We start from the raw sequence: 25107 nt of genomic DNA on the forward strand, positions 1-25107 counted from the left end.
ACGAAAGCTTTAGGGTGAATACGAGGTCAGCGCTTGCATGTCCACTTGAAATCCATCAGCTGCTCGTGAACTGAGAAAGGTCAGCCCCACTCCAGCACATAAAACACGGGAAAGCAGCACCACAGCGAGCAACACACGACATCGCCAGACGTCCTAATCTCGCCCAGACTTCTGTATCTGGGTCACAGCAGTCGGCGCCGCCCCTTCCCCACCCCAACCCACATGGAACGACTTCCTCTTCCCGCCGCTCTTAAATCCCTCTCAACGTCCGCCCCATCTTCGTCGAAGGCGGCAAGCCTTCCGTAATGACCGGAACAGGATATATCACAACTCCACACTCCCTCCTCCCCTCCCCGTCCCTCATCGCCTCTCCAGTTCCTACGAGTGCGATTAATATCACGCGTTCGGCGAGCGGCCGCTCATCTGTGTGGTGTAATGAGGATCCACGGGCCTCGGAGGGGCGCCTGGGGAGGGTATCGCGCTCAGAGGCGTCATTAGAGTCCCGCACAGGACACCTACGCGTGTGTCGAGGTTGGCAGGTGCTGGCAGAACCCGTGCGGTAGCACAGGTGAGCCGGCCACTACCGTGGCGACAGAGACTAGGTGAAGAATAAGGTAGTAGTGAGATAGCTATGGGTGAAGCTAGTATTGCGACATAACTATCGACACCTCACCGAGTATTATCATCATAGCTCTTCCTCGAAATCTTATCGCAAGAGTTGGGAAAAAGTGCAATATTATCAGCATTGCTAGCGGGTCGAGCATCGAAAAAAGCAGGAAAATATGTAATCAAAGAAGGAATGTTACGCAGCCGGTTGTAGACAACTATGAAAGCGTTATTTGAGTCTGAAAAAACTCCTCTTACGACACACACGGACATACAATAGTTAGTAAGTACTTGGTAGTGGATAGTGGTGCCACCATCAATTCGCATATAACCCCACAAACCGTTTACTGTGCCAAGAACGAGCGGAGGGCGGGGGGTATTGGGGACGGGGCTGTAGGGATGGGATGCAGGAGCTGAGTGTTAGGGTGGGGTGCACGGGTGGAGGTAAACAACAGTGTTGTGTGTGCCACAGACATCGGTATCAATCCACTACACCTGTAGGCTGTAAATGACAGCACCGCAGACATACACAGGCACAAACAGCGGCATACGGGGGAGGGGAGGGAAAGAGAGAGAGAGAGAGAGAGAGAGAGAGAGAGAGAGAGAGAGAGAGAGAGAGAGAGAGAGAGAGAGAGAGAGAGAGAGAGAGAGGGAGGGAGGGAGGGAGGGAGGGAGGGAGGGAGGGAGAGAGAGAGAGAGAGAGAGAGAGAGAGAGAGGGGGAGAGAAGAGGAGAGAGAGAGAGAGAGAGAGAGAGAGAGAGAGAGAGAGAGAGAGAGAGAGAGAGAGAGAGAGAGAGAGAGAGAGAGAGAGAGAGAGAGAGAGAGAGAGGGAGATCCCAGACCCGGATCCGGACTACCCGTCGAGATCCCGGACTGCTGGCAGAGTGTAACCAAATGGAAACAGTCATCGGGTAACACTGGACGGATAAAATTAATCAAACTGCATACAAACTCACGCAACACACCTTAAAATTCGGGAAATGAGTTTGCTAGAAACGAGAATTATTTAGGACGATTTGGTGCAAAGTTGCGCCGCATTACACTCGGCGTAAATGGAGTGAGCTCTGCAAAGTGAACTGCCTGTAGATGCCTGTAGCATCAACTTGCGCCCTTAATTTAATTCATTTGGACTGATATTAGAAACTGAATAGACACAACTTTACTCAGCGCAGTAAGTCGAATTCATATGGGATACTTCCATCCACTTAAAGGGACCCTCCCACCTTCAAAAAAGTTAATGAATTGGCATGAAAGTGATGTCGCTCGGTTCAGAAAGAGCAAAAACGAATATCTACCAAATTTCATCGAAAAATATTCACCGGTTTTCAAGATATTAGACTTTTACTTTTGTTTACTTTTTGGGATCTCCGCTGTTCCTAGCGACTTTATTTGAAAGTGCGGCATTTGTTGCGCGCAAAGCAGCATATACCACCGCGTGCTACCAAACGTTTTAGTAAAAGATTTAAAATCGTTAGATCTCCGCTGACGTCACAAATTCTAAGGGGGCATACCAATGCATTAGCCCCTTAGAATCCGAAAACTGCAAGTTTGAAATTCGATATCTCCGAATTAAAGCATTTTTCGATGTTGTGAGTGCCCAAATCGGTATTTTCAGGCCATGGCCACCAATTTGGCTATCTCAACTCAAATCTAATGTTAAGGTGGGAGGGTCCCTTTAATGGGGTTATATCCGAAGTGAGCAACGCATCGATATGTATGTCAGTAGGTTGGTCTAAAAACCTTAAACCTGCCAGTCCTTGCCAAAAACACCTGAACACTGAATAAGCTACTGGATGATGATTCGCGATCATGGGTTCCGCAACAAAACAGCTATAAGACCAACGTGCAAGGAGGTAAAACACCAACCAACTCACCCCTCCATCCCTCACCACCGATCCTGTCCCTCTCCCCCCTCAGACCCCCTCCCTCTCCCCCCCTCTCTCTCTCTCTCTCTCTCTCTCTCTCTCTCTCTCTCTCTCTCTCTCTCTCTCTCTCTCTCCAATACGTACCAACGCACTCGCCGGCCGCGATGGTGATAATTTTGGCCAACACCTCAGCAATCCCCGTGCGCACCGGCGCCTCCGAGCGAGACTTTTCGTCCAGGTGCGTCATCAGCAGCTGGATCACAGCGTATGAGTGTTGAGTCTGTGGGCAGGAGCAAAGGGGCGGGGTGATGGTAACGAAAGAATGGAGGTGGGGTGATTGTGGCACGCTCGGGGCAGTGAGTTCGAATCGGGGCACGTCACGGAACAGCGACCAGAATCGGGGTCACCCGGAATAGCATCCGGATGAGAAAATATTCGCTTGTGCGGGTTGTTTGAATGATGAAATGCATGATCCTAGCCTGTGGCAAACGGATGCACAGATGAGAATGAAGGAAGTGTGCCCATACTACCGGATTCGTAGGTGATTTAAATGATTAAACGGAAAGCCTTAGCTTCGGACTGACAAGTAAATCGATAGGAACAGACAGGGAGTGTGCCCATCTTGTGTTTTCATTCTAAAATCATTACGAGATGATTCGAGATCAATGAATCATAGTTGGAAATCGAACTGGAAGTGAAGTTCTACATCAACTATTTCTACTGTTACTCTCCGGTTCAAAAACTTCCCAAAAATCAGAGTGCGAAAGGTACCTTATTTTGCAAAGCAATAAGTCACAATGATTGCGCTCTATAAATACATTCGTTGTTGCCGCCACCAGCTTCCTTCATTAATGTATAAATGCATGCCCGGCAACCCACATAGGGGTTGATAAACACCTTAATTAGGTACACCCTCCCCTTATCATTTCAGTGTACGAAAACAGCACATCACAGGAACATATGATGATGAAGATGATTAGCCAGATGCTCATTATTTAGGATCAAAATTGATAGAATAGTTGTATTACGTTTCACCCACGGGGCTTCTTCGGATACATATAGGTAAATTCAACAAATAGAACACAGAGATGCAGGCCAAGCTCAGACACAAATCATGCGCATGCAATAAATATCGTGAAAGGATTAACAGATATCTTGAGATTTAGACGAATAATAATTTTAAGATCGACCCCTAAGTGCGTACTGCGCGCTATTATTTGTCTTTGTTAATAAATACGTATACCTATTTAACAGTCGACAACACAATCCGTACTACGCGAATTACGCTATCATTCCATCTCAGAATTCGTACTACGCGCACACTAATACATACACATCATTCTAAATCACAGCTAACAATGACCTATAATACCCAATCATAATCAGTGTTCGGCGGTACAGCATATCTACAGGCGCTGCCTACTGGAGCCATCTGTTAGACACGAAAGGAACTACTGCTACTATGTAGGTATCGGTGTCATATAACGCTACCAACAGAACAAGCCAAGGAACAAGCGCTAATGTGCATATGATGATGTGTAGGGAACTGGATGGAGTAAGCGCCATGATGATGTGTTTTTGTTAAGTGCTGGTTTTTTGTTTCTTATCTCAATTGATTCAGTTATTAAAAGGTTCGCTTCGTCCTTGCATCTATGAAGAATAGAAATTTCGAAGTCAGTGTTCATCGGTTGTGCTGTGGGGTGTGCTGTCAGTATATGATCACCTAGGTCAGTACCTTTCCTTTTGTTCCTAGCGTCTCCCAAGTGTTCCATAAATCTAGTCCTCACCATGCGTTTAGTTTTACCAATGTATGTATCTCCACACATTTTACATTTAATCTCATACACAACGTTTTTGGTATGGCATCTACCTTTGAGGCCACCCTCACACGTACTGCAAGTCTTACGACACCCCCTGGGACAATCAGGGGGTTGCAGTGCAGACGAGGTCAGTTGATTTGAGAGTGTAGGTCCGCTTTTCCACGCAACTCGAATATCCAAATCTGAGGACTTCACTGCTGCGTTGACTTTACGTGTGAGGGTTTCGTCAATGTAAGGTAGAGATATGTAGGTAATATTGGGAGAAGACTTTTTCTTTTGAGATTGTTTGTTTTTATATCTGATTGCGTTTTGTATGTTACGAATCAGTTTAATCGGATAGCCGCTGGAAATGAATATGTCCGTTATTTTTTGTAGACCCCGGTCCTGTGCTGCTTTATCAGACCCCAAACGAACAGCTCTAAGCGACTGAGAGTGTATGAGGCTCCTTTTGGTCTGCATAGGGTGGCTGGAGTCAGAATGTAATATGATAGGGGCTGCTGATGGCTTAACATAAAGTTCTGTGGTGTATGCTCCTGAGGGTTCTACAGTGATTAGTGTATCAAGGAAGGGAATTTGTCTTTGTGACGAGAGATCGGTGCGTTCGAAGCTGAATTTTAGACAGGGATGGAAGCTATTAATGAACTGTATGTATTCATCTAAGTTTTGCGAGCCATGGGTCCAAATACCAAAAATATCGTCGATGTATCTAAGGTAAAGTGCAGGTTGTAGTCTATCCGATGCTAGTATGCGTGTTTCTACTGCGTTCATGAAGAGGATAGCCAGGGGAGGGGCTATACGGCTTCCCATAGCTATCCCCTGGGTTTGCTTGTAATATTTTGTACCGAAGCGTACATAGTTGTTTTCCAGACAGTGCTCAAGTAATTTTTTCACATCAGGGATGGTGAGACCATATAAGTTCACCTTTGACGAGTGGGTACGTAGCATAGCTATAGTCGCCTCTATCGCTTCTGCTGTGGGGATGTTACCGTAGAGATTGTTCACGTCTACTGTGAATGCGATGGCACCGGGTGGGAGGCCAGAAGGGAATCGAGTGCTCAGGTGTTGCAAATAGTCATAGGTGTTAGTTAAGTGGGCTGGTACTAGGATCAGAAGCTGGGTGATTATTCTCTCTAGGAACCACGAGAGCTTGTCAACTGGGTCCCCACATGCTGATACTATGGGTCTCATCGGGTTGCCTGGTTTGTGTGTTTTCGGAAGTCCATAAAGTTCTGCCGTGCGTGACTCGTTAGGTTTTAGAGCGTGTATGATTTTGTCGGGTAGTTTACCTGCCAAAGTCTCGGTGATGAGGTCAGAAGTCTCGACGTCTAGTTTTTTGGTTGGATTTTTGTCAATGGGCTGATAATCATTCACTATAGTTTCAGTCTTGTGTACGTACTCTGATTTCTCCAAAAGGACTAATCCCTTGCATTTATCTGAGCGCTTGACGATAAGGTCGTCATCATTCTTTAGGTCTGTGAGTGTAGATCTGTCATGTTTTGTGTGGTTCTGTTTGGTGTTTGATTTGTGGTGAGTATACAGACCCATTACTTTTTGTTTGAGTTTCTTCAGTGCGTGTTCTGTGACAGGGTGGGCTTGAGGTGCTTGTTTCGTGTCCGTGTCACTAAATCGAGGACGAAGCGTAACCTGGGGCTTATGTTGAACTTGACCTGGTGGTCCATGTTGTTTGTTTTTATTTTGTTGCTCGATTTCCTCCTGCCAACGTATAGCAAATGCGCCTCTTTCGAGGCCCACTTCAACGTTGTGTATAGTGTGATTGTTAATGCGTTGTGAGAGGGCAAAACTGGGACCCTTTTCAAGAAGGTTGGTCTCTTTAGAGCTGAGAGGGCGAGTTGTGAGGTTGGTGAACTTTTTAACAGTGGATGCCGGAGCTGGCAGGCCTAGCGCTTGCTCTATCGCCGGGTTTTGTTTGTAGTCGTTATCAACATCACACCTATCGCTAGAGATAGTTCCGTTCGAGGAAGTAGGCATAGGAGGTGCGCTGGTCTGCCTATACTGATTGTCACACCGTGTAGTACTATATCCTATCCTAGTCTGAAGGCCTCTGGATTTCGGGCGCGCTCCACTACCGGAGTGCTCCTGTGTGACGCTACTGGTAACGAGGACAGCTCCCTCAATGGCGTCATGCCAATAACTAGCGCCCTGCATCTCCACTCCTACCCGGTTTTCAACATGTGCGTCAAACCAAATGTCATTATCAACATCTAACTGAGAGGCAATACTCCGTTGGTCTCTGCCAGCTGCGGGGGCATCCTCTGACCGATGATCAGAGATGGCATGGTCCACAGCGTCAACGCAATGATACTCAAAGTATGGTACTGTTCCCTCATAACTACTCCCTTGGGCGTCAAACCACACTTCATCATTCAGTTCGTGTGGACCTGTTGTTACCGACACACATCCCTCTTCCTTGACGCTACTGGTCACAGTTTGTAGGTTACCATCGTCTGATTCCCCCTGTGCACTCACCCGCTTCCCAATAGCCATGGCGATGGTAGCCTTACTGCTAATGGTGGTAATATCCTCCGTGACACCAGTGATGGTAGTGGTGTCATCAGTGACGGCGGTGGCGACGTCGGTAGCGATGCTGGCACCAAACAGACCAGTGATGGTGGCACTGAGGTCACCCAGGTAACCAGCGATGGTGGTGCTGAAGTTACCGAGGCATCCAGCGATGGTGTCACAGAAGTCCCCGACGGCAGCAGCAACGGCAGCGACACCGGTGGTAGTGGAGGCGTCACTGAGGTCATCGGCGACGGCGGCACCGAGGTCACCGGCGGCAGCGGCAGCAGCACTGAGTTCATCAGCGGCAGCGGCAGCAACACTGAGGTCACCGGCGACAGCGGCGGCGACACTGAGGTCACCGGTGGTGGCGGCGGAAGCACAGTGGTAACCAGAGCCAACGGCAGCGACACTGAGGTCAGCGGCACTGAGTTCACCGACGACAGTAGCAGCGACACTGAGGTCACCGGCGGCAGTGGCGGCGGCACTGAGGTCACCGGCGGCAGCACAGTGGTAACCAGAGCCAACAGCAGCGACACTGAGGTCACCGGCGGCGGCGGCACCGAGGGCACCGGCGGCAGTGGCGGCGGCACTGAGTTCATCAGCGGCAGCGGCAGCGACACTGAGGTCACCGGTGGCAGCGGCAGCAACACTGAGGTCACCGGCGGCGGCGGCACCGAGGTCACCGGCGGCAGTGGCGGCGATACTGAGTTCATCAGCGGCAGCGGCAGCGACACTGAGGTCGCCGGCGGCAGCGGCAGCAACACTGAGGTCACCGGCGGCGGCGGCACCGAGGTCACCGGCGGCAGTGGCGGCGGTACTGAGTTCATCAGCGGCAGCGGCAGCGACACTGAGGTCACCGGCGACAGCAGCAGCGACACTGAGGTCACCGGCGGCGGCGGCACCGAGGTCACCGGCGGCAGTGGCGGCGGCACTGAGTTCATCAGCGGCAGCGGCAGCGACACTGAGGCCACCGGCGGCAGCGGCAGCGACACTGAGGTTACCGGTGGTGGCGGCGGAAGCACAGTGGTAACCAGAGCCAGCGACAGCGGCACTGAGGTCACCGGCGACAGCAGCAGCGACACTGAGGTCACCGGCGGAAGCGGCAGCGACGTCCAGGTGGCCAGGACCAGCGGCGGAAGCAAGTATGTTATTGTCATCAGGCATAGAGTTCTGGTGTCCAACGAGGTTGGCGAATTCCACTACCACCGGTGTCGCTGCCGTTGCTGCTGCCGTCGGGGACTTCTGTGACACCATCGCTGGATGCCTCGGTAACTTCAGCACCACCATCGCTGGTTACCTGGGTGACCTCAGTGCCACCATCACTGGTCTGTTTGGTGCCAGCATCGCTACCGACGTCGCCACCGCCGTCACTGATGACACCACTACCATCACTGGTGTCACGGAGGATATTACCACCATTAGCAGTAAGGCTACCATCGCCATGGCTATTGGGAAGCGGGTGAGTGCACAGGGGGAATCAGACGATGGTAACCTACAAACTGTGACCAGTAGCGTCAAGGAAGAGGGATGTGTGTCGGTAACAACAGGTCCACACGAACTGAATGATGAAGTGTGGTTTGACGCCCAAGGGAGTAGTTATGAGGGAACAGTACCATACTTTGAGTATCATTGCGTTGACGCTGTGGACCATGCCATCTCTGATCATCGGTCAGAGGATGCCCCCGCAGCTGGCAGAGACCAACGGAGTATTGCCTCTCAGTTAGATGTTGATAATGACATTTGGTTTGACGCACATGTTGAAAACCGGGTAGGAGTGGAGATGCAGGGCGCTAGTTATTGGCATGACGCCATTGAGGGAGCTGTCCTCGTTACCAGTAGCGTCACACAGGAGCACTCCGGTAGTGGAGCGCGCCCGAAATCCAGAGGCCTTCAGACTAGGATAGGATATAGTACTACACGGTGTGACAATCAGTATAGGCAGACCAGCGCACCTCCTATGCCTACTTCCTCGAACGGAACTATCTCTAGCGATAGGTGTGATGTTGATAACGACTACAAACAAAACCCGGCGATAGAGCAAGCGCTAGGCCTGCCAGCTCCGGCATCCACTGTTAAAAAGTTCACCAACCTCACAACTCGCCCTCTCAGCTCTAAAGAGACCAACCTTCTTGAAAAGGGTCCCAGTTTTGCCCTCTCACAACGCATTAACAATCACACTATACACAACGTTGAAGTGGGCCTCGAAAGAGGCGCATTTGCTATACGTTGGCAGGAGGAAATCGAGCAACAAAATAAAAACAAACAACATGGACCACCAGGTCAAGTTCAACATAAGCCCCAGGTTACGCTTCGTCCTCGATTTAGTGACACGGACACGAAACAAGCACCTCAAGCCCACCCTGTCACAGAACACGCACTGAAGAAACTCAAACAAAAAGTAATGGGTCTGTATACTCACCACAAATCAAACACCAAACAGAACCACACAAAACATGACAGATCTACACTCACAGACCTAAAGAATGATGACGACCTTATCGTCAAGCGCTCAGATAAATGCAAGGGATTAGTCCTTTTGGAGAAATCAGAGTACGTACACAAGACTGAAACTATAGTGAATGATTATCAGCCCATTGACAAAAATCCAACCAAAAAACTAGACGTCGAGACTTCTGACCTCATCACCGAGACTTTGGCAGGTAAACTACCCGACAAAATCATACACGCTCTAAAACCTAACGAGTCACGCACGGCAGAACTTTATGGACTTCCGAAAACACACAAACCAGGCAACCCGATGAGACCCATAGTATCAGCATGTGGGGACCCAGTTGACAAGCTCTCGTGGTTCCTAGAGAGAATAATCACCCAGCTTCTGATCCTAGTACCAGCCCACTTAACTAACACCTATGACTATTTGCAACACCTGAGCACTCGATTCCCTTCTGGCCTCCCACCCGGTGCCATCGCATTCACAGTAGACGTGAACAATCTCTACGGTAACATCCCCACAGCAGAAGCGATAGAGGCGACTATAGCTATGCTACGTACCCACTCGTCAAAGGTGAACTTATATGGTCTCACCATCCCTGATGTGAAAAAATTACTTGAGCACTGTCTGGAAAACAACTATGTACGCTTCGGTACAAAATATTACAAGCAAACCCAGGGGATAGCTATGGGAAGCCGTATAGCCCCTCCCCTGGCTATCCTCTTCATGAACGCAGTAGAAACACGCATACTAGCATCGGATAGACTACAACCTGCACTTTACCTTAGATACATCGACGATATTTTTGGTATTTGGACCCATGGCTCGCAAAACTTAGATGAATACATACAGTTCATTAATAGCTTCCATCCCTGTCTAAAATTCAGCTTCGAACGCACCGATCTCTCGTCACAAAGACAAATTCCCTTCCTTGATACACTAATCACTGTAGAACCCTCAGGAGCATACACCACAGAACTTTATGTTAAGCCATCAGCAGCCCCTATCATATTACATTCTGACTCCAGCCACCCTATGCAGACCAAAAGGAGCCTCATACACTCTCAGTCGCTTAGAGCTGTTCGTTTGGGGTCTGATAAAGCAGCACAGGACCGGGGTCTACAAAAAATAACGGACATATTCATTTCCAGCGGCTATCCGATTAAACTGATTCGTAACATACAAAACGCAATCAGATATAAAAACAAACAATCTCAAAAGAAAAAGTCTTCTCCCAATATTACCTACATATCTCTACCTTACATTGACGAAACCCTCACACGTAAAGTCAACGCAGCAGTGAAGTCCTCAGATTTGGATATTCGAGTTGCGTGGAAAAGCGGACCTACACTCTCAAATCAACTGACCTCGTCTGCACTGCAACCCCCTGATTGTCCCAGGGGGTGTCGTAAGACTTGCAGTACGTGTGAGGGTGGCCTCAAAGGTAGATGCCATACCAAAAACGTTGTGTATGAGATTAAATGTAAAATGTGTGGAGATACATACATTGGTAAAACTAAACGCATGGTGAGGACTAGATTTATGGAACACTTGGGAGACGCTAGGAACAAAAGGAAAGGTACTGACCTAGGTGATCATATACTGACAGCACACCCCACAGCACAACCGATGAACACTGACTTCGAAATTTCTATTCTTCATAGATGCAAGGACGAAGCGAACCTTTTAATAACTGAATCAATTGAGATAAGAAACAAAAAACCAGCACTTAACAAAAACACATCATCATGGCGCTTACTCCATCCAGTTCCCTACACATCATCATATGCACATTAGCGCTTGTTCCTTGGCTTGTTCTGTTGGTAGCGTTATATGACACCGATACCTACATAGTAGCAGTAGTTCCTTTCGTGTCTAACAGATGGCTCCAGTAGGCAGCGCCTGTAGATATGCTGTACCGCCGAACACTGATTATGATTGGGTATTATAGGTCATTGTTAGCTGTGATTTAGAATGATGTGTATGTATTAGTGTGCGCGTAGTACGAATTCTGAGATGGAATGATAGCGTAATTCGCGTAGTACGGATTGTGTTGTCGACTGTTAAATAGGTATACGTATTTATTAACAAAGACAAATAATAGCGCGCAGTACGCACTTAGGGGTCGATCTTAAAATTATTATTCGTCTAAATCTCAAGATATCTGTTAATCCTTTCACGATATTTATTGCATGCGCATGATTTGTGTCTGAGCTTGGCCTGCATCTCTGTGTTCTATTTGTTGAATTTACCTATATGTATCCGAAGAAGCCCCGTGGGTGAAACGTAATACAACTATTCTATCAATTTTGATCCTAAATAATGAGCATCTGGCTAATCATCTTCATCATCATATGTAACACAATGCTCAGTACTAGCATCTCCATCCTCAAAAATCACAGGAACACATCCGGCGACAAACAGTCTCTCCGTGCTGCCGATCCCGCAGACCCGGACCGGCGGCGGCGGCGCAGAATCGATGACGGGTTATTAGCTTCTCACCGTGTGACGTCACTTACCACAGCAGGGCTGATTAAACTGGAATTAGGACCGGATCTAGCACGCAACATACCAGCTAGCGCCAAACGGGTGGGCGGCGGGTGAGTTAAACTGGAGTGGGAAGGGGGGAGTGAGGCCGAAGGTGTTGGGGAGTGAGGAAATATTCAACAGGAATGGACTGCTGACAGTGCAGCTCAAAAGTTTACGAGTTGAGAAGAAAGCAGACGGACCTTTTTCCGAAAAAGGCGAATAGTTGACGACATTAAAAAGTTGGAATAAAATAGATATAATGAAGTGTTACTAAAAAACTTTGTGTGACAATAACACATTGTGTAACTTAGAGATCAAAAGCATTCAGCTTCTGTAAGAGCAAGACGTCTTGGCCTTAAACAGGATTTTATATTTCCGTGAAACACACGGCTATTCATATACGTGAGCCGCACGTGAATAGGCCCGGGCAGCGCTTGTCGAACAGCACTGCGGATCCGAAGGTTGGGACTTTAATTGTGAAAAACCGCCCGCCCGCCGCCAAACGCAAACAACGCAAAACGCGCAAAACGCACGCCTAAAACGCCAACGCAAACCTCGCAAAAAAAAAACCATCGCCCGCCCGCCGAAAACCGCAGAAAAAAACGCACAAAATGCCGAAAAAAAACGCGCGTCCGCCGCAAAACACAAACACCGCAAAAAATGCAAACACTGCCGCCGCAAAAAAAAACGCCCGCATCGCCCGCCGCCAACCGCCAAACGCCGCAAAAAACTGCCGCACGCCGCGAACCGCAAAACGCCGCAAAAACGGCCACCCGCCGCAAACCGCTAAACGCCGCAAAAAACGACCGCCAGCCGCCCGCCGCTAACCACAAATAACGGCCGGCCGCCGGCAACCGCAAAACGCCGTAAAAAAAAAACGCCCGCCCGCCGCAAACCACAAAACGCCGCAAAAAACGGCCGCCCGCCGCAAACCGCAAAACGCCGCAAAAAACGGCCGCCCGCCGCAAACCGCCGCTAAAACGGCCGCCCGCCGCCAAACGCAAAGAGCAAAAACACCCGCATCGCCCGCCCGCCCGCCGCAAACAAAAAAAACGCAAAAAAACGCAAACACCGCCGCAAAAAAACGCCCGCAACGCACGCACGCCCGCCGCCAACCGCAAAACACCGCAAAAAACGGCCGCCCGCCGCCAAACGCAAACACCGCCAAAAACGCAAAAACGGCCGCCCGCCGTCAAACGCAAACCCCGAAAAAAAGCGCAAAGACCGCCGCAAAAAACGCCCGCCGTAGGCAAAACGCAAACACTGACGCATTAAGACAAATATGGCGCCCTGAGGCAAATGTGGTGCATTCAATTCTGCCGTTTAAGCAGCCATTCCTTAATTACAGCGCATCCTAATCGTCCAATGTTCCACAAAGTTACGCACATTCTGCGCTTTGCGGCAAAAATGGCGCTTTTAGACAAAGGTGGCGCACTGCAACAAACATGGCGCATTCGTTTCTGTCGCTTAACAATTCGTCCACCCACCAAATTCTAGTCCAATCGGACATAAACTGACAAAGTTATGTTTATTTGAATATTTCACCAGAAAATATCTCCGCAACGGAGGTGCCCAGAATTGCACGTGTGCCACGTGACCACCGGTGGTGTAAGCAGGACTTGTCCCCTCACTGATTGCACCATTTCATGCTTCTTACCTGGTGCAGTTTACGTGCTATAATGCCACAAATCGGACAACACACGATAATCTGGGAGGTACGCGACTCAAACACGTGGCCACGTGGCACGTGCCGGACCTTTGGTAGCTTCACCGCTCACGCCACGTGATGACCCATCGACGTGGCCATCAGCATATTAAAGATGACCCCGGCCCGTGTCACCGTCCCTGAACAGTGGACGGCTAAACTCGAAAAACGGGAAAATTTAGGGAAATTTCACCTTTCGAATATATAATTTCCCCAGAATTTTGAATTTTTCATTTTACAAAAAATCCGAGATAGCAGTTTTTTAGACCCCTTCATTTTGTGTCTATACCCGTTTTCAGATCGACCCTATCATAAAAACTGACGGCCTGACGGCTATTTCCCCCGTTCCTTGCATTTAACAATGTTGGTGTATTTAAGAACAAAAATTGACCCCGTGCCACGGCACGTGCAATAGCACGTGCGCTACGTGGCCACTAGTGCGACAAGCTGGACTCATCTGCTCACCGGCTGCGTTGATTTGGTGTCGCTAGGTGGAGTGGTTTCGGAGCCATAGGGCCCCAAGCTGGCCAATGTCGGATTTTCCCGGAGGTTACCCCATCAAACACGTTTGCACGTGGCACGTGCTTTTCAATCGCCCCATATCTGACCCATACCACCTGGTAGCCGACACCCCGGTGCACAACATATTGGAACTTTTTTAAAATCTAACGTGGAAATTTTTTGCAAAATTGATTTGAAAATAATTTTTCGATTTCGCCATAGGCTCAACATGGGGTAACTGTCCGTCACGATTACCCGAAATTGTACCCTATGATTTTTAAATAATAAACACCAAAAGGTGAGGTGTCAGCCCGAGAGCCGACCCTAAAAATGTGGGCAAATATTACTGAACAGATTTTCCGTAAATCGCATTTTTAATTTTTCCCCATGTTAACCCTATGGGAAAATGCACGTGCCGATTACCCTAAAACGTGTCAATTATATTTCTTGTAACTTGCCCAGCAGGTAGCTCCCCCACACGGGACCAAACGGTGAAAATGGCAAGAAAATCTAACGAGCCGTTTCGGCGGCGATCAAAATGACCAAAATCGCGGCAGAAACGCTAAACACCCCCCTAGAGAGGTAGCTCAGGTTGGGATTTTCAATAGAAAATCACAATTCTAAAGAATAGTGATTGTCTAATTGAAAAGTCCCAACCTTCGGATAGGCCCGGGCAGCGCTTGTCGAACAGCACTGCGGATCCGAAGGTTGGGACTTTAATTGTGAAAAACCGCCCGCCCGCCGCCAAACGCAAACACCGCAAAACGCGCAAAACGCACGCCTAAAACGCCAACGCAAACTTCGCAAAAAAAAAATCGCCCGCCCGCCGAAAACCGCAGAAAAAACGCACAAAATGGCGCAAAAAACGCGCGTCCGCCGCAAAACACAAACACCGCAAAAAAACGCAAACACCGCCGCCGCAAAAAAAACGCCCGCATCGCCCGCCGCCAACGGCGAAACGCCGTAAAAAAAACGGCAGCACGCCGCGAAGCGCAAAACGCCGCAAAAACGGCCGCCCGCCGCAAACCGCTAAACGCCGCAAAAAACGACCGCCCGCCACCCGCCGCTAACCGCAAATAACCGCCGGCCGCCGGCAACCGCAAAACGCCGTAAAAAACGGCCGCCCGCCGCAAACCACAAAACGCCTCAAAAAACGGCCGCCCGCCGCAAACCTCAAAACGCCGCAAAAAACGGTCGCCCGCCGCAAACCGCAAAACGCCGCAAAAACGGCCGCCCGCCGCAAACCGCCGCTAAAACGGCCGCCGCCGCCAAACGCAAACAGCAAAAACACCCGCATCGCCCGCCCGCCCGCCGCCAAACACAAAAACCGCAAAAAACGCAAACACCGCCGCAAAAAAAAAAACGCCCGCACCGCACGCACGCCCGCCGCCAACCGCAAAATGCCGCAAAAACGGCCGCCCGCCGCAAAGCGCTAAACGCTGCAAAAAAAAAACGACCGCCCGCCGCCCGCCGCTAACCGCAAACAACGGCCGACCGCCGGCAACCACAAAACGCCGTAAAAAACGGCCGCCCGCCGCAAACCACAAAACACCGCAAAAAACGGCCGCCCGCCGCAAACCGCAAAACGCCGCAAAAAACGGCCGCCCGCCGCAAACCGCCGCTAAAACGGCCGCCCTCCGCCAAACGCAAACAGCAAAAACACCCGCATCGCCTGCCCGCCCGCCGCCAAACACAAAAACCGCAAAACCGCAAACACCGCCGCAAAAAAACGCCCGCAACGCACGCACGCCCGCCGCCAACCGCAAAACGCCGCAAAAAACGGCCGCCCGCCGCCAAACGCAAACACCGCCAAAAACGCAAAAACGGCCGCCCGCCGTCAAACGCAAACACCGAAAAAAAAAACGCAAACACCGCCGCAAAAAAACGCCCGCAGTAGGCAAAACGCAAACACTGACGCATTATTAAGACAAATATGGCGCCCTGCGGCAAATGTGGTGCATTCATATCTGCTGTTTAAGCAGCCATCCCTTAATTACAGCGCATCCTAATCGTCCAATGTTCGACAAAGTTACGCACATTCTGCGCTTTGCGGCAAAAATGGCGCTTTGAGACAAACGTGGCGCACTGCAACAAACATGGCGCATTCGTTCATGTCGCTTAACAATTCATCCACCCACCAAATTCTAGCCTAATCGGACGTAAACTGAAGAAGTTATGTACATTTGAATATTTCACTATAAAATATCTCCGCAACGGAGGTGCCCAGATTTGCACGTGTGCCACGTGACCACCGGTGGTGCAAGTAGGACTTGTCCCCTCACTGATTGCACCATTTTAGTGTTCCTGGATTGTGCTGTTTTCGTGCTTATAAGGCCACAAATCGGCAAACACACGATAATCTGAGAGGTACGCGACTCAAACACGTGGCCACGTGGCACGTGCCGGACCTCTGATAGCTTCACCGTTCACGCCACGTGATGACTTATCGACGTGGCCATCAGCATGTAAAAGATGACCCCGGCCGGTGTCACCGTCTCTGAACAGTGGACGGCTAAACTCGAAAAACGGGAAATTTTAGGGAAATTTCACCTTTCGAATATATAATTTCCCCAGAATTTTAACTTTTTCATTTTACAAAAAATCCGAGATAGCAGTTTTCTAGCCCCCTTCATTCTGTGACTATACCCGTTTTCAGATTGACCCTATCATAAAAACTGACGGCCTGACGGGTATTTCCCCCATTCCTTGCATTTCACAATGCTAGTATATTTAAGCACCAAAATTGACCCCGTGCCACAGCACGTGCAATAGCACGTGCGCCACGTGACCACCAGTGCTACAAGCTGGACTCATCTGCTCACCGGCTGCACTGATTTGGTGTCGCTAGGTGAAGTCGTTTCCGCGCCATAGGACCCCCAGTTGGCCAATGTCGGATTTTCCCGGAGGTTACCCCATCAAACACGTTTGCACGTGGCACGTGCTTTTCAATCGCCCCATATCTGACCCATACCACGTGATAGCCGACACCCCGGGGCACAACATATTGGAACATTTTCAAAATCTAACGTGGAAATTTTTGGCAAAATCGAGTTGAAAATAATTTTTCGAATTCGCCGTAGGCTCAACATGGGGTAAATGTCCGTCAAGATTACCCGAAATTGTACCCTATGATTTTTAAATAATTAACATCAAAAGTTGAGGTGCCAGCCCTAGATCCGACCCTAAAAATATCAGCAAATATAATTGACGAAATTTTTCGCAAATCAAATTTCCAATTTTTCCCCATGTTAACCCTATGGGAAAATGCACGTGCCGATTACCCCAAAACGGGTTAATTATATTTCAAGCGACCGATGCCAGCCGGTAGCTCCCCCATACGGGACCAAACGCTGAAAATGGCAAAAAATTCTACCGTGCCGTTTTTCTCGGAATCAAAATGTCCTAAATCGCGGCCGAAACGCTAAACACCCCCCTAGAGAGGTAGCTCAGGTTGGGATTTTCAATAGAAAATCACAATTCTAAAGAATAGTGATTGTTCTTAATTGAAAAGTCCCAACCTTCGGTTATTCCTGAGTTATAGAATGGCTGCCATAGGCGACAACGGTCATGTGACCTCCCAAGGTCACCGAGGTCACCTGAGAGGCTGAGATCACCATTTTCGAAACGGCTGATGAAATCGCATACGCTGAGTCGACTGGTGGCGTTTTCGTCTCGATCGGCCCAGTAGTTCCTGAGTTATAGAATGGCTGCAATAGGCGCGTCAATAGCCGTTTTCACGACGGCCATCTGATACACATTTGGTGCAGATTAGGTGCAGATTTGGTCAAATTAGGTTCAGTGTATCTCTTAGTAGCTATCAGCTAGGGTTGCAATAATTACTTATACCTAGGCCTGCTTTGTCATATCAGAGAGTATCATCGATTAAAATTATAAATTCATAAAATGAAGATATTTGCTGCACCAGAGATTACGTGCAGATTTGGTCAAATAAGGTGCACTCGCCGGATAGCCCGTCGTGAAAACGGCTAATGCCAAGTTGACCTTTTGAGGTTACCCAGGTGCAGGTCACTTGAGGTCATCATCATCGAAACGGCTGACAAAATCGTATCCCCTAATTCGAATGGTGTTTCGTTCATCCCGATCGGTCCAGTGGTTCCTGAGTTATAGAATGCTGCAAGGGTGGCGGTCGAATAGTGTTGCCCCTATTTGGCAAAGTTGTGGACTGGTGCGTTTTGCGGCATAAATGGCGCACTGTTACAATTGTGGCGCATTGCGGCAAGGGCAGTCCTTTGTATGTGTTGTGCATCCGTCCCCAAAATTGAATCCAAATCGGATCATGTTTGACAAAGTTACAAACATTTTGCGATTTCGGGCGATTATGGCGCATAATGACAAATGTGGCGCGGTGCATCAAACGCGGCTCAGTTGTCATTGACGCTTAACAATGCAGCCACCCACCAAATTTGAACCCAATCGGACCATATTTGAGAAAGTTATGGACATTTGAATATTTCACGATAAAATATCTCCGCAAAGGAGGAGCCCAGCTGAACACGTGTGCCACGTGACCACCGGTGGTACAAGCAGGACTTGTCCCCTCACCGATTGTGCCCTTTCAGGCTTCCTGACTGGTGCTGTTTTCGTGCTATAAGGCCACAAGTCGGCAAACACACGATAATCTGGGAGGTACGTGACTCAAACACGTGGCCACGTGGCACGTGCCGGACCTCTGACAGCTTCACCGTTCACGCCACGTGATGACCCATCGACGTGGCCATTAGCATGTAAAAGATGACCCCGGCCGGTGTCATCGTCACTGAACAGTGGACGGCTAAACTTGAAAAACGGGAAAATTTAGGGAAATTTCACCTTTCTAATATATAATTTCCCTAGAATTTTAAATTTTTCGTTTTACAAAAAATCCGAGATAGCAGTTTTTTAGCGCCGTTCATTCTGTGTCTACACCCGTTTTCAGATCGACTCTATCATAAAAACTGACGGCCTGACGGCTATTTCCCCCATTCCTTGCATTTCACAATGTTGGTGTATTTAAGAACAAAAATTGACCCCGTGCCACGGCACGTGCAATAGCACGTGCGCCACGTGACCACTGGTGCGACAAGCTGGACTCATCTGCTCACCGGCTGCATTGATTTGGTGTCGCTAGATGAAGTCGTTTCCGCGCCATAGGACCCCCAGTTGGACAATGTCGGATTTTCCCGGAGGTTACCCCATCAAACACGTTTGCACGTGGCACGTGCTTTTCAATCGCCCCATATCTGACCCATACCATGTGGTAGCCGACACCCCGGGGCACAACATATTGGAACATTTTCAAAATCTAACGTGGAAATTTTTTGCAAAATCGATTTGAAAATAATTTTTCGAAATCGCCATAGGCTCAACATGGGGTAACTGTCCGTCACGATTACCCGAAACTGTACCCTATGATTTTTAAATAATTACCCCCAGAAGGTGAGGTGCCAGCCCAAGAACTGACCCTAAAAAAGTGGACAAATATTACTGAACAGATTTTGCGCAAATCGCATTTTTAATTTTTCCCCATGTTAACCCTATGGGAAAATGCACGTGCCGATTACCCCAAAACGGGTTAATTATATTTCAAGCGACCGGTACCAGCCGGTAGCTCCCCCACACGGGACCAAACGCTGAAAATGGCAAGAAAATCTACCGAGCCGTTTCGGCGGCGATCAAAATGACCCAAATCGCGGCAGAAACGCTAAACACCCCCCTAGAGAGGTAGCTCAGGTTGGGATTTTCAATAGAAAATCACAATTCTAAAGAATAGTGATTGTTCTTAATTGAAAAGTCCCAACCTTCGGATAATTCCGTAAATCACACGGATTACATACGTAATCTGGATGTCCTATGCCAGACATTCGCCGTAGCCCTGGTAACACTCACCGGAATAGAGTTCATGATGACCCTGAACGTTTCGACGGCGAACTGATTCGGGACCCAGAGACCGTGGTTGTCCAGGTGTCTGAGAGCAGAGACCACAGTCAGACGCTGAGCATAGTGAGAAACATACCAGGACACGGTGTCGAGAACAAACATAACTCGAACAAATACAGGTGATAGCCGCTCGCCAAATTATGCTGGGTGGTGAGGTGCAACTACGAGTCAAATGATGTCCTCTAACATCATCTTTGAAGCCGCGTCGGACGCTATTCCAATATTTGCATAAAAACAGCTCAAAGGCGCTCAATTCGCACATTGTCCGGTCCTATCAGCCCAACTATCGGCCTAATAACGCGCTATCATCTTCAATCGTTCGTTATTTCTAATCAAACGATGCTCCCCGTCCTCAAAAAAGCCTCAAACCCTCAACAAACCCTCTCACGTCCCACCAGCACCACTCATCCACACATACCTGAGCACGGGTTTCATGAATCTCCTGATATGCGCGTACGAAGCTCGTCCGACCAGCTGCCTGAGACAGGTCTCCGCCAGCTCGGGTGGCGACCCGCCGCCCATCGACGGACGGTTGGCAGAGGTCACGGCAGTCTCCGTGGTCAGCTGCGCTGCCGACGGCTGGTTGCTGTGGCAACGGGCGCACGGTGAGCATAGGGGGATGGTGAACACTGAACAGGGTAGCGTGAATAGGATGTGAAAAGTGGCACTACAGGATAAAGCCAAGAGTTTCGGGTAGATTTTGTATTCAACACTGCTTTGTTTCGTGCATCGTCAATATATGCTATACAGAAAAGCGCCTTGAATCAAAGTATGGTAAATTATACATTCTTGCACTAAACTACCATGATATGAAGGCAAACTGCACAGATAAATGCACAGCGGACTTCTTCCGATCTTCTATCGAAGGCAGGAGAACAAAGAGCATTTATTTGAAATGAACTTCAGGAAAACTTTTGTTAAATGAGTTTAGCGAGAGCGTGGCCTTTCTAAGACAATAACCAACTCGTGTTCACTTATTGGAATGTTAACGCTGTTTGAAGGTCATATACAACAAACGCCTGCCAATAAAACCGAACTTCGTTTGACTCGCTGCATTCATTTGCAACCGGTAACTACTCAAACAAAGAGCGATCGGTAATTTCACTTCCTGTACTTGTGTAGCCGTTTACCCAACTTTGACTTGGCGGCATGGAATCCCATCAGCCATTTTCGCCGAACAGCTGGCTCGGCTGCCACCCGCTCAGCTGCTGACATGAAACATTGAACGGCCAATGACGCGGTCGATTGGGCACGAAAGGCTTCAGAGGCTGGGTGGGAGCCTGTGTCGGGGAGATCGGGGGCGTCCCTCCCACATACGTCTGAGGGACGGCGGTCAATACATCGAACCGGCTACATATCTTACAAAGGACGCACTGGGCTAGATATGAAACTGGAGAGCAGTGGAACGGACAATGCGATAAGAATAGACATGAGAGGGAACCCCTCTCGGGTATTAAACTATAGTTGCCATTCGATGCGATATTACCACCGACTCCTATAATGTTCACCCGACTGCACTCCACCGGCAAATTATCGAGTGAATCAGCATGAACGCAATAAAACTCAGTCACTCAAGAAACGAACACACGTCGGCACAAAAACAAGACATAGCGAGTTATCTCAACCAACTGTGAATACAGCCTTTATTCCCAGCATTTCCATGAGAATTCAGTGGCGTCCAGATTGTTCAACGCCGGTTAACTCCGGTAGGCTATGCCCTATGGATGGTTTCCGATCAAAGAACATTCGCAAACATCTAAATCTCCCATACAACTATCCATTATTCATCAAACAATAATGCCGTTGCAAAGGCAATGTGGTTTCTACGGGTTGTGGAAACTGCAACATCTACATCAAACCGATCGCAACCGGACTGATGGGAAAACTAACTCTGACAACACGTGATTTCCCTTATTGTATGGTAGGAATTATAAAGACGGCCAAAGCTCACCTCTTGTCCATATTGAAGAGCAAGGAGGGAATGATTTTATCCATGTGCGATTCGGTCCAGATGTTTTCGACCAGATCGTCGCTGACGGTCTTCTTTATCACTCCCTAAAACGCAGTCAGTGGCGTCAAAAAATGGCGGTGGGGAAGGAGGGCACGGTAACGGAGACACGCACCGTCCTGACACACAAGCGTGGAGCTGTGACCCATGCAAGCCTCAGCCGCTCTACCCTGCAGCTCACACATATTTACCCTACAAACCTCTACATAGGCCGTAACCCGCAGAGTCTGCCGCGACTCTCAGCTCTGAACTGCAGTTCCCTCAGCCTTAACCCGCCATTCCTCTCAGTTATGATCCACAGTCTCCACAGCCCAGGCTGATCTATAGCCCGCTCAGCCCTAACCCGCAGCCCCCTCCCCCATCAGCCCTCCCCTTGCAGCCCTGACCTGCAGCCCCTGCAGACCGGCAGTCCGCAGTTCCATCCTCGTGTCCATATCGGCGTGAGACGAGTGGCACATGGACGAGAACTTGGAGACGAAAAAGTCGTATCGCCGGTGGTAGGACGGCGTGTCTTCGGCAATGTTGGAAAACTTGACAAACTGTCAGGAAAAACAACACAAACGCGCGGTCGATCAGTGGAGGGCAGATACCAGGGAATGCCCGCTGAAAGACCCGCATCTCAGTCCCGACATCTTCCTAATACCCACTATACCCCGTATTTTCCCGCACCAATCCACGATTCGAGCCAATACGGATTTTCCTATAAGTAATAGATACTCCGTGCTGGGGAGACACACCGAACAGACTAGAAACAGCCGAACAAACAAATAAATCGCATCACGGTCCAGGCGAGGTGACTCATAGTTACAAAAAGATAGCAAGCATTAGGCAATGTGTTGTTCATTACAGGAGAACCTCCAAGAAATAAGGATCTTACACATCGGCACATGAATAGATGCGTCAATAGGACATAGCTGATTTCCTATTGAAGTGTTCAGTACAGCAATATTTGTATTAGTGGCTGTGCGTTTATTTATTGAGGCTTCAAAGCGCGTCGACTGCCCAGATCGTTATTCATTAGAGTCGATATAAATTAACTACAGTAGTAAAAGTCGCGCGATGCTTATTATTGTAACTGAATGTAACGTCGCACACTGCATCCCTTACCCCTCGCACGCCGCATCCCTCACCCCATCAGGCTAAGTAAGAATTCTGTAGCTGTCTCTCTGTATCTTACCGACTGCGTGGCGAGCACCTGCATCTGGGGCTCCTGGCACTCGAGCAGGCGCTGCACCGTCTTCAGGAAGCTCTCGACAAACAGGTTCAGGTTCTCTGGTTTACAGGTGGACACCAGCTCGTCCATGGCCTCGACAGAGACCAGCACGCCGCTGGAACGATTAAAAGGCATGGTAATTTCTCATGATGACTTCCAGGAGTCGGGATTTATTGGCTATCAAAAGAATAAACGATCATATGTAGGTGGCTAGCGACAAAGCGCCGCTGTTCTGATGACAAAGGCTGGACATCAAAAATGTCGTTATATCAAGCCGATATTTGTATCCTAGAGGTTACTGAATTATGCAGGACACAGCTGCAACATGGCTAAACCCTGTGGAGTGGACTGTCATCGGAATATATTGGCGACCGAAACAGCGACCTCAGGTCGTAGGGTAGGTACTAACTTGAGTGTTGGGAGACACAAGTGTACCTACTTGGAATGAGAGAAACTCCGGAACGGCAGAGCGGCGCAAAACACAACTGTTATCGGGGCACGTCAAGGGTCAAAGGTGACGACAGACAGACAATCAGACGAGGAGAGGGTTAAGTGGGACGATACGACCACAGGAAACACCCCAGAATAAATGAACTGATGAATAAACATCAGCTGCAGCTGGCTTCGTTGTTGTTGCAGCTGAAACCTCGCGAAAGATGGACCGATTTAATTTGCGTCGATAAGCCATCTAAAATCAATAACATCATATTTTTCATAAAAAGGGCACTCAAACGTAAAACGCGTAAAAGCATCTGATTTGCTTTGCATTCAAGCACACACCATCAATGAACCGAGAGTGTATCAAACATCAAACAGCCATTTCTGGAAAAAAATACAGCTTGTCAATAAAGCAGGCACGTTCCCGATTTCGCACGAGGCAGCACTCTGCGGGCTGGCACCATCTAAGTGCTAACACTCGCCATAATATACGGCGCAAATACCGCGGTGTGAACAGCGCAGAGCTCATCGCCGGCTCCCGGGGGAAACACCCCAGACGTGGTGAATAGGTTATTCATGTCGGCACACTATTCCGAGGAGACCGGACAGTCTGGAATTGAGGTCGGTGGTTTCCCTCCGCTATCTGTTCTGCCGGGTGATGTTATTGGGCTGCTGTAGTTCCCTGTCCACTACTCAGACCTAACACTCGTAACATCACATACGGATCAGCCAAGCCTCCCTCCCTACTCCCTGAATTACGACACTATTCCCGTAAATCCGTCCAATCCTGTAGCCCTCAACTCCCAAGTCTCAGTGCTGATAGCCTTCCGTTTTCGCATGATTCTCTCCCACCCGTTTAACTCCATTCCCTCTCCCATGACCCTTCCCCGCTTCCGTGATTATCTCCCTCTCCCGTGACGCCCTTCCCTCTCCACTCCCCTCTCCCGTGACTACCTTCCCTATCAACTCCCCTCTCCCGTGACTACCTTCCCTCTCCACTCCCCTCTCCCGTGACTACCTTCCCTCTCCACTCCCCTCTCCCGTAACTACCTTCCCTCTCCACTCCCCTCTCCTGTGACCCCTCCTCTCTCCGATACCCGTCCGCTCACCCGGTGCGCCGTCGGTAGATGTCCCGGCTGACCCTCGACTCGAGGTACTCTCCGATCCTGTCCAACTTTTCCGGAGACAAGTGCACGTAGTTGGTCAGCTTCTTCATGTTCGACTTGACCAGCCCATCCTGCGGAAAACAAAAGTGATATGTCAGCAGAGGACATCAGTGGATTGATTGGAAATGAGCAGTGACGAGGTGTTGAAGGTAGGTGATTAAAAACAAATTTGCTTTGAGCCGTGGTATGTAAACAGTGGGTGATAGGGTTGAGAGGAGGTAGGTAGGTAGAGCTGTGGTGCACACACGTCGTAAAGTTGGAAGGCAGAGTGAAGTTGTAATCAGCTGCAGCTGCAAGCTTTCTGATGCGGGATAATGACAACAGCATGATCAAAATAAATCCAA

At 49.2% G+C, this 25107-nt stretch overlaps 1 protein-coding gene across 4 annotated transcripts in view; it reads right to left on the bottom strand.

Annotated features, from left to right (window-relative positions):
• LOC122366101 (protein EFR3 homolog cmp44E-like) overlaps positions 1-25107 on the bottom strand; it is a 60047-nt gene that overhangs the window by 19438 nt on the left and 15502 nt on the right. For all 4 annotated transcript variants that reach the window (XM_043337933.1, XM_043337930.1, XM_043337932.1 and 1 more), the window contains exons 3-9: positions 24707-24834; positions 23124-23274; positions 22333-22485; positions 21890-21993; positions 20357-20524; positions 19888-19966; positions 2616-2751 (exon numbers count right to left, since the gene is read on the bottom strand). In XM_043337933.1, coding sequence (XP_043193868.1) covers positions 2616-2751; positions 19888-19966; positions 20357-20524; positions 21890-21993; positions 22333-22485; positions 23124-23274; positions 24707-24834 — 919 coding nt within the window. The remainder of the gene's footprint in view (positions 1-2615; positions 2752-19887; positions 19967-20356; positions 20525-21889; positions 21994-22332; positions 22486-23123; positions 23275-24706; positions 24835-25107) is intronic.

Source organism: Amphibalanus amphitrite, unplaced genomic scaffold (assembly GCF_019059575.1).
Source record: "Amphibalanus amphitrite isolate SeventyFive unplaced genomic scaffold, NRLGWU_Aamphi_draft 000784F_arrow, whole genome shotgun sequence".
Lineage (NCBI taxonomy): Eukaryota > Metazoa > Arthropoda > Thecostraca > Balanomorpha > Balanidae > Amphibalanus > Amphibalanus amphitrite.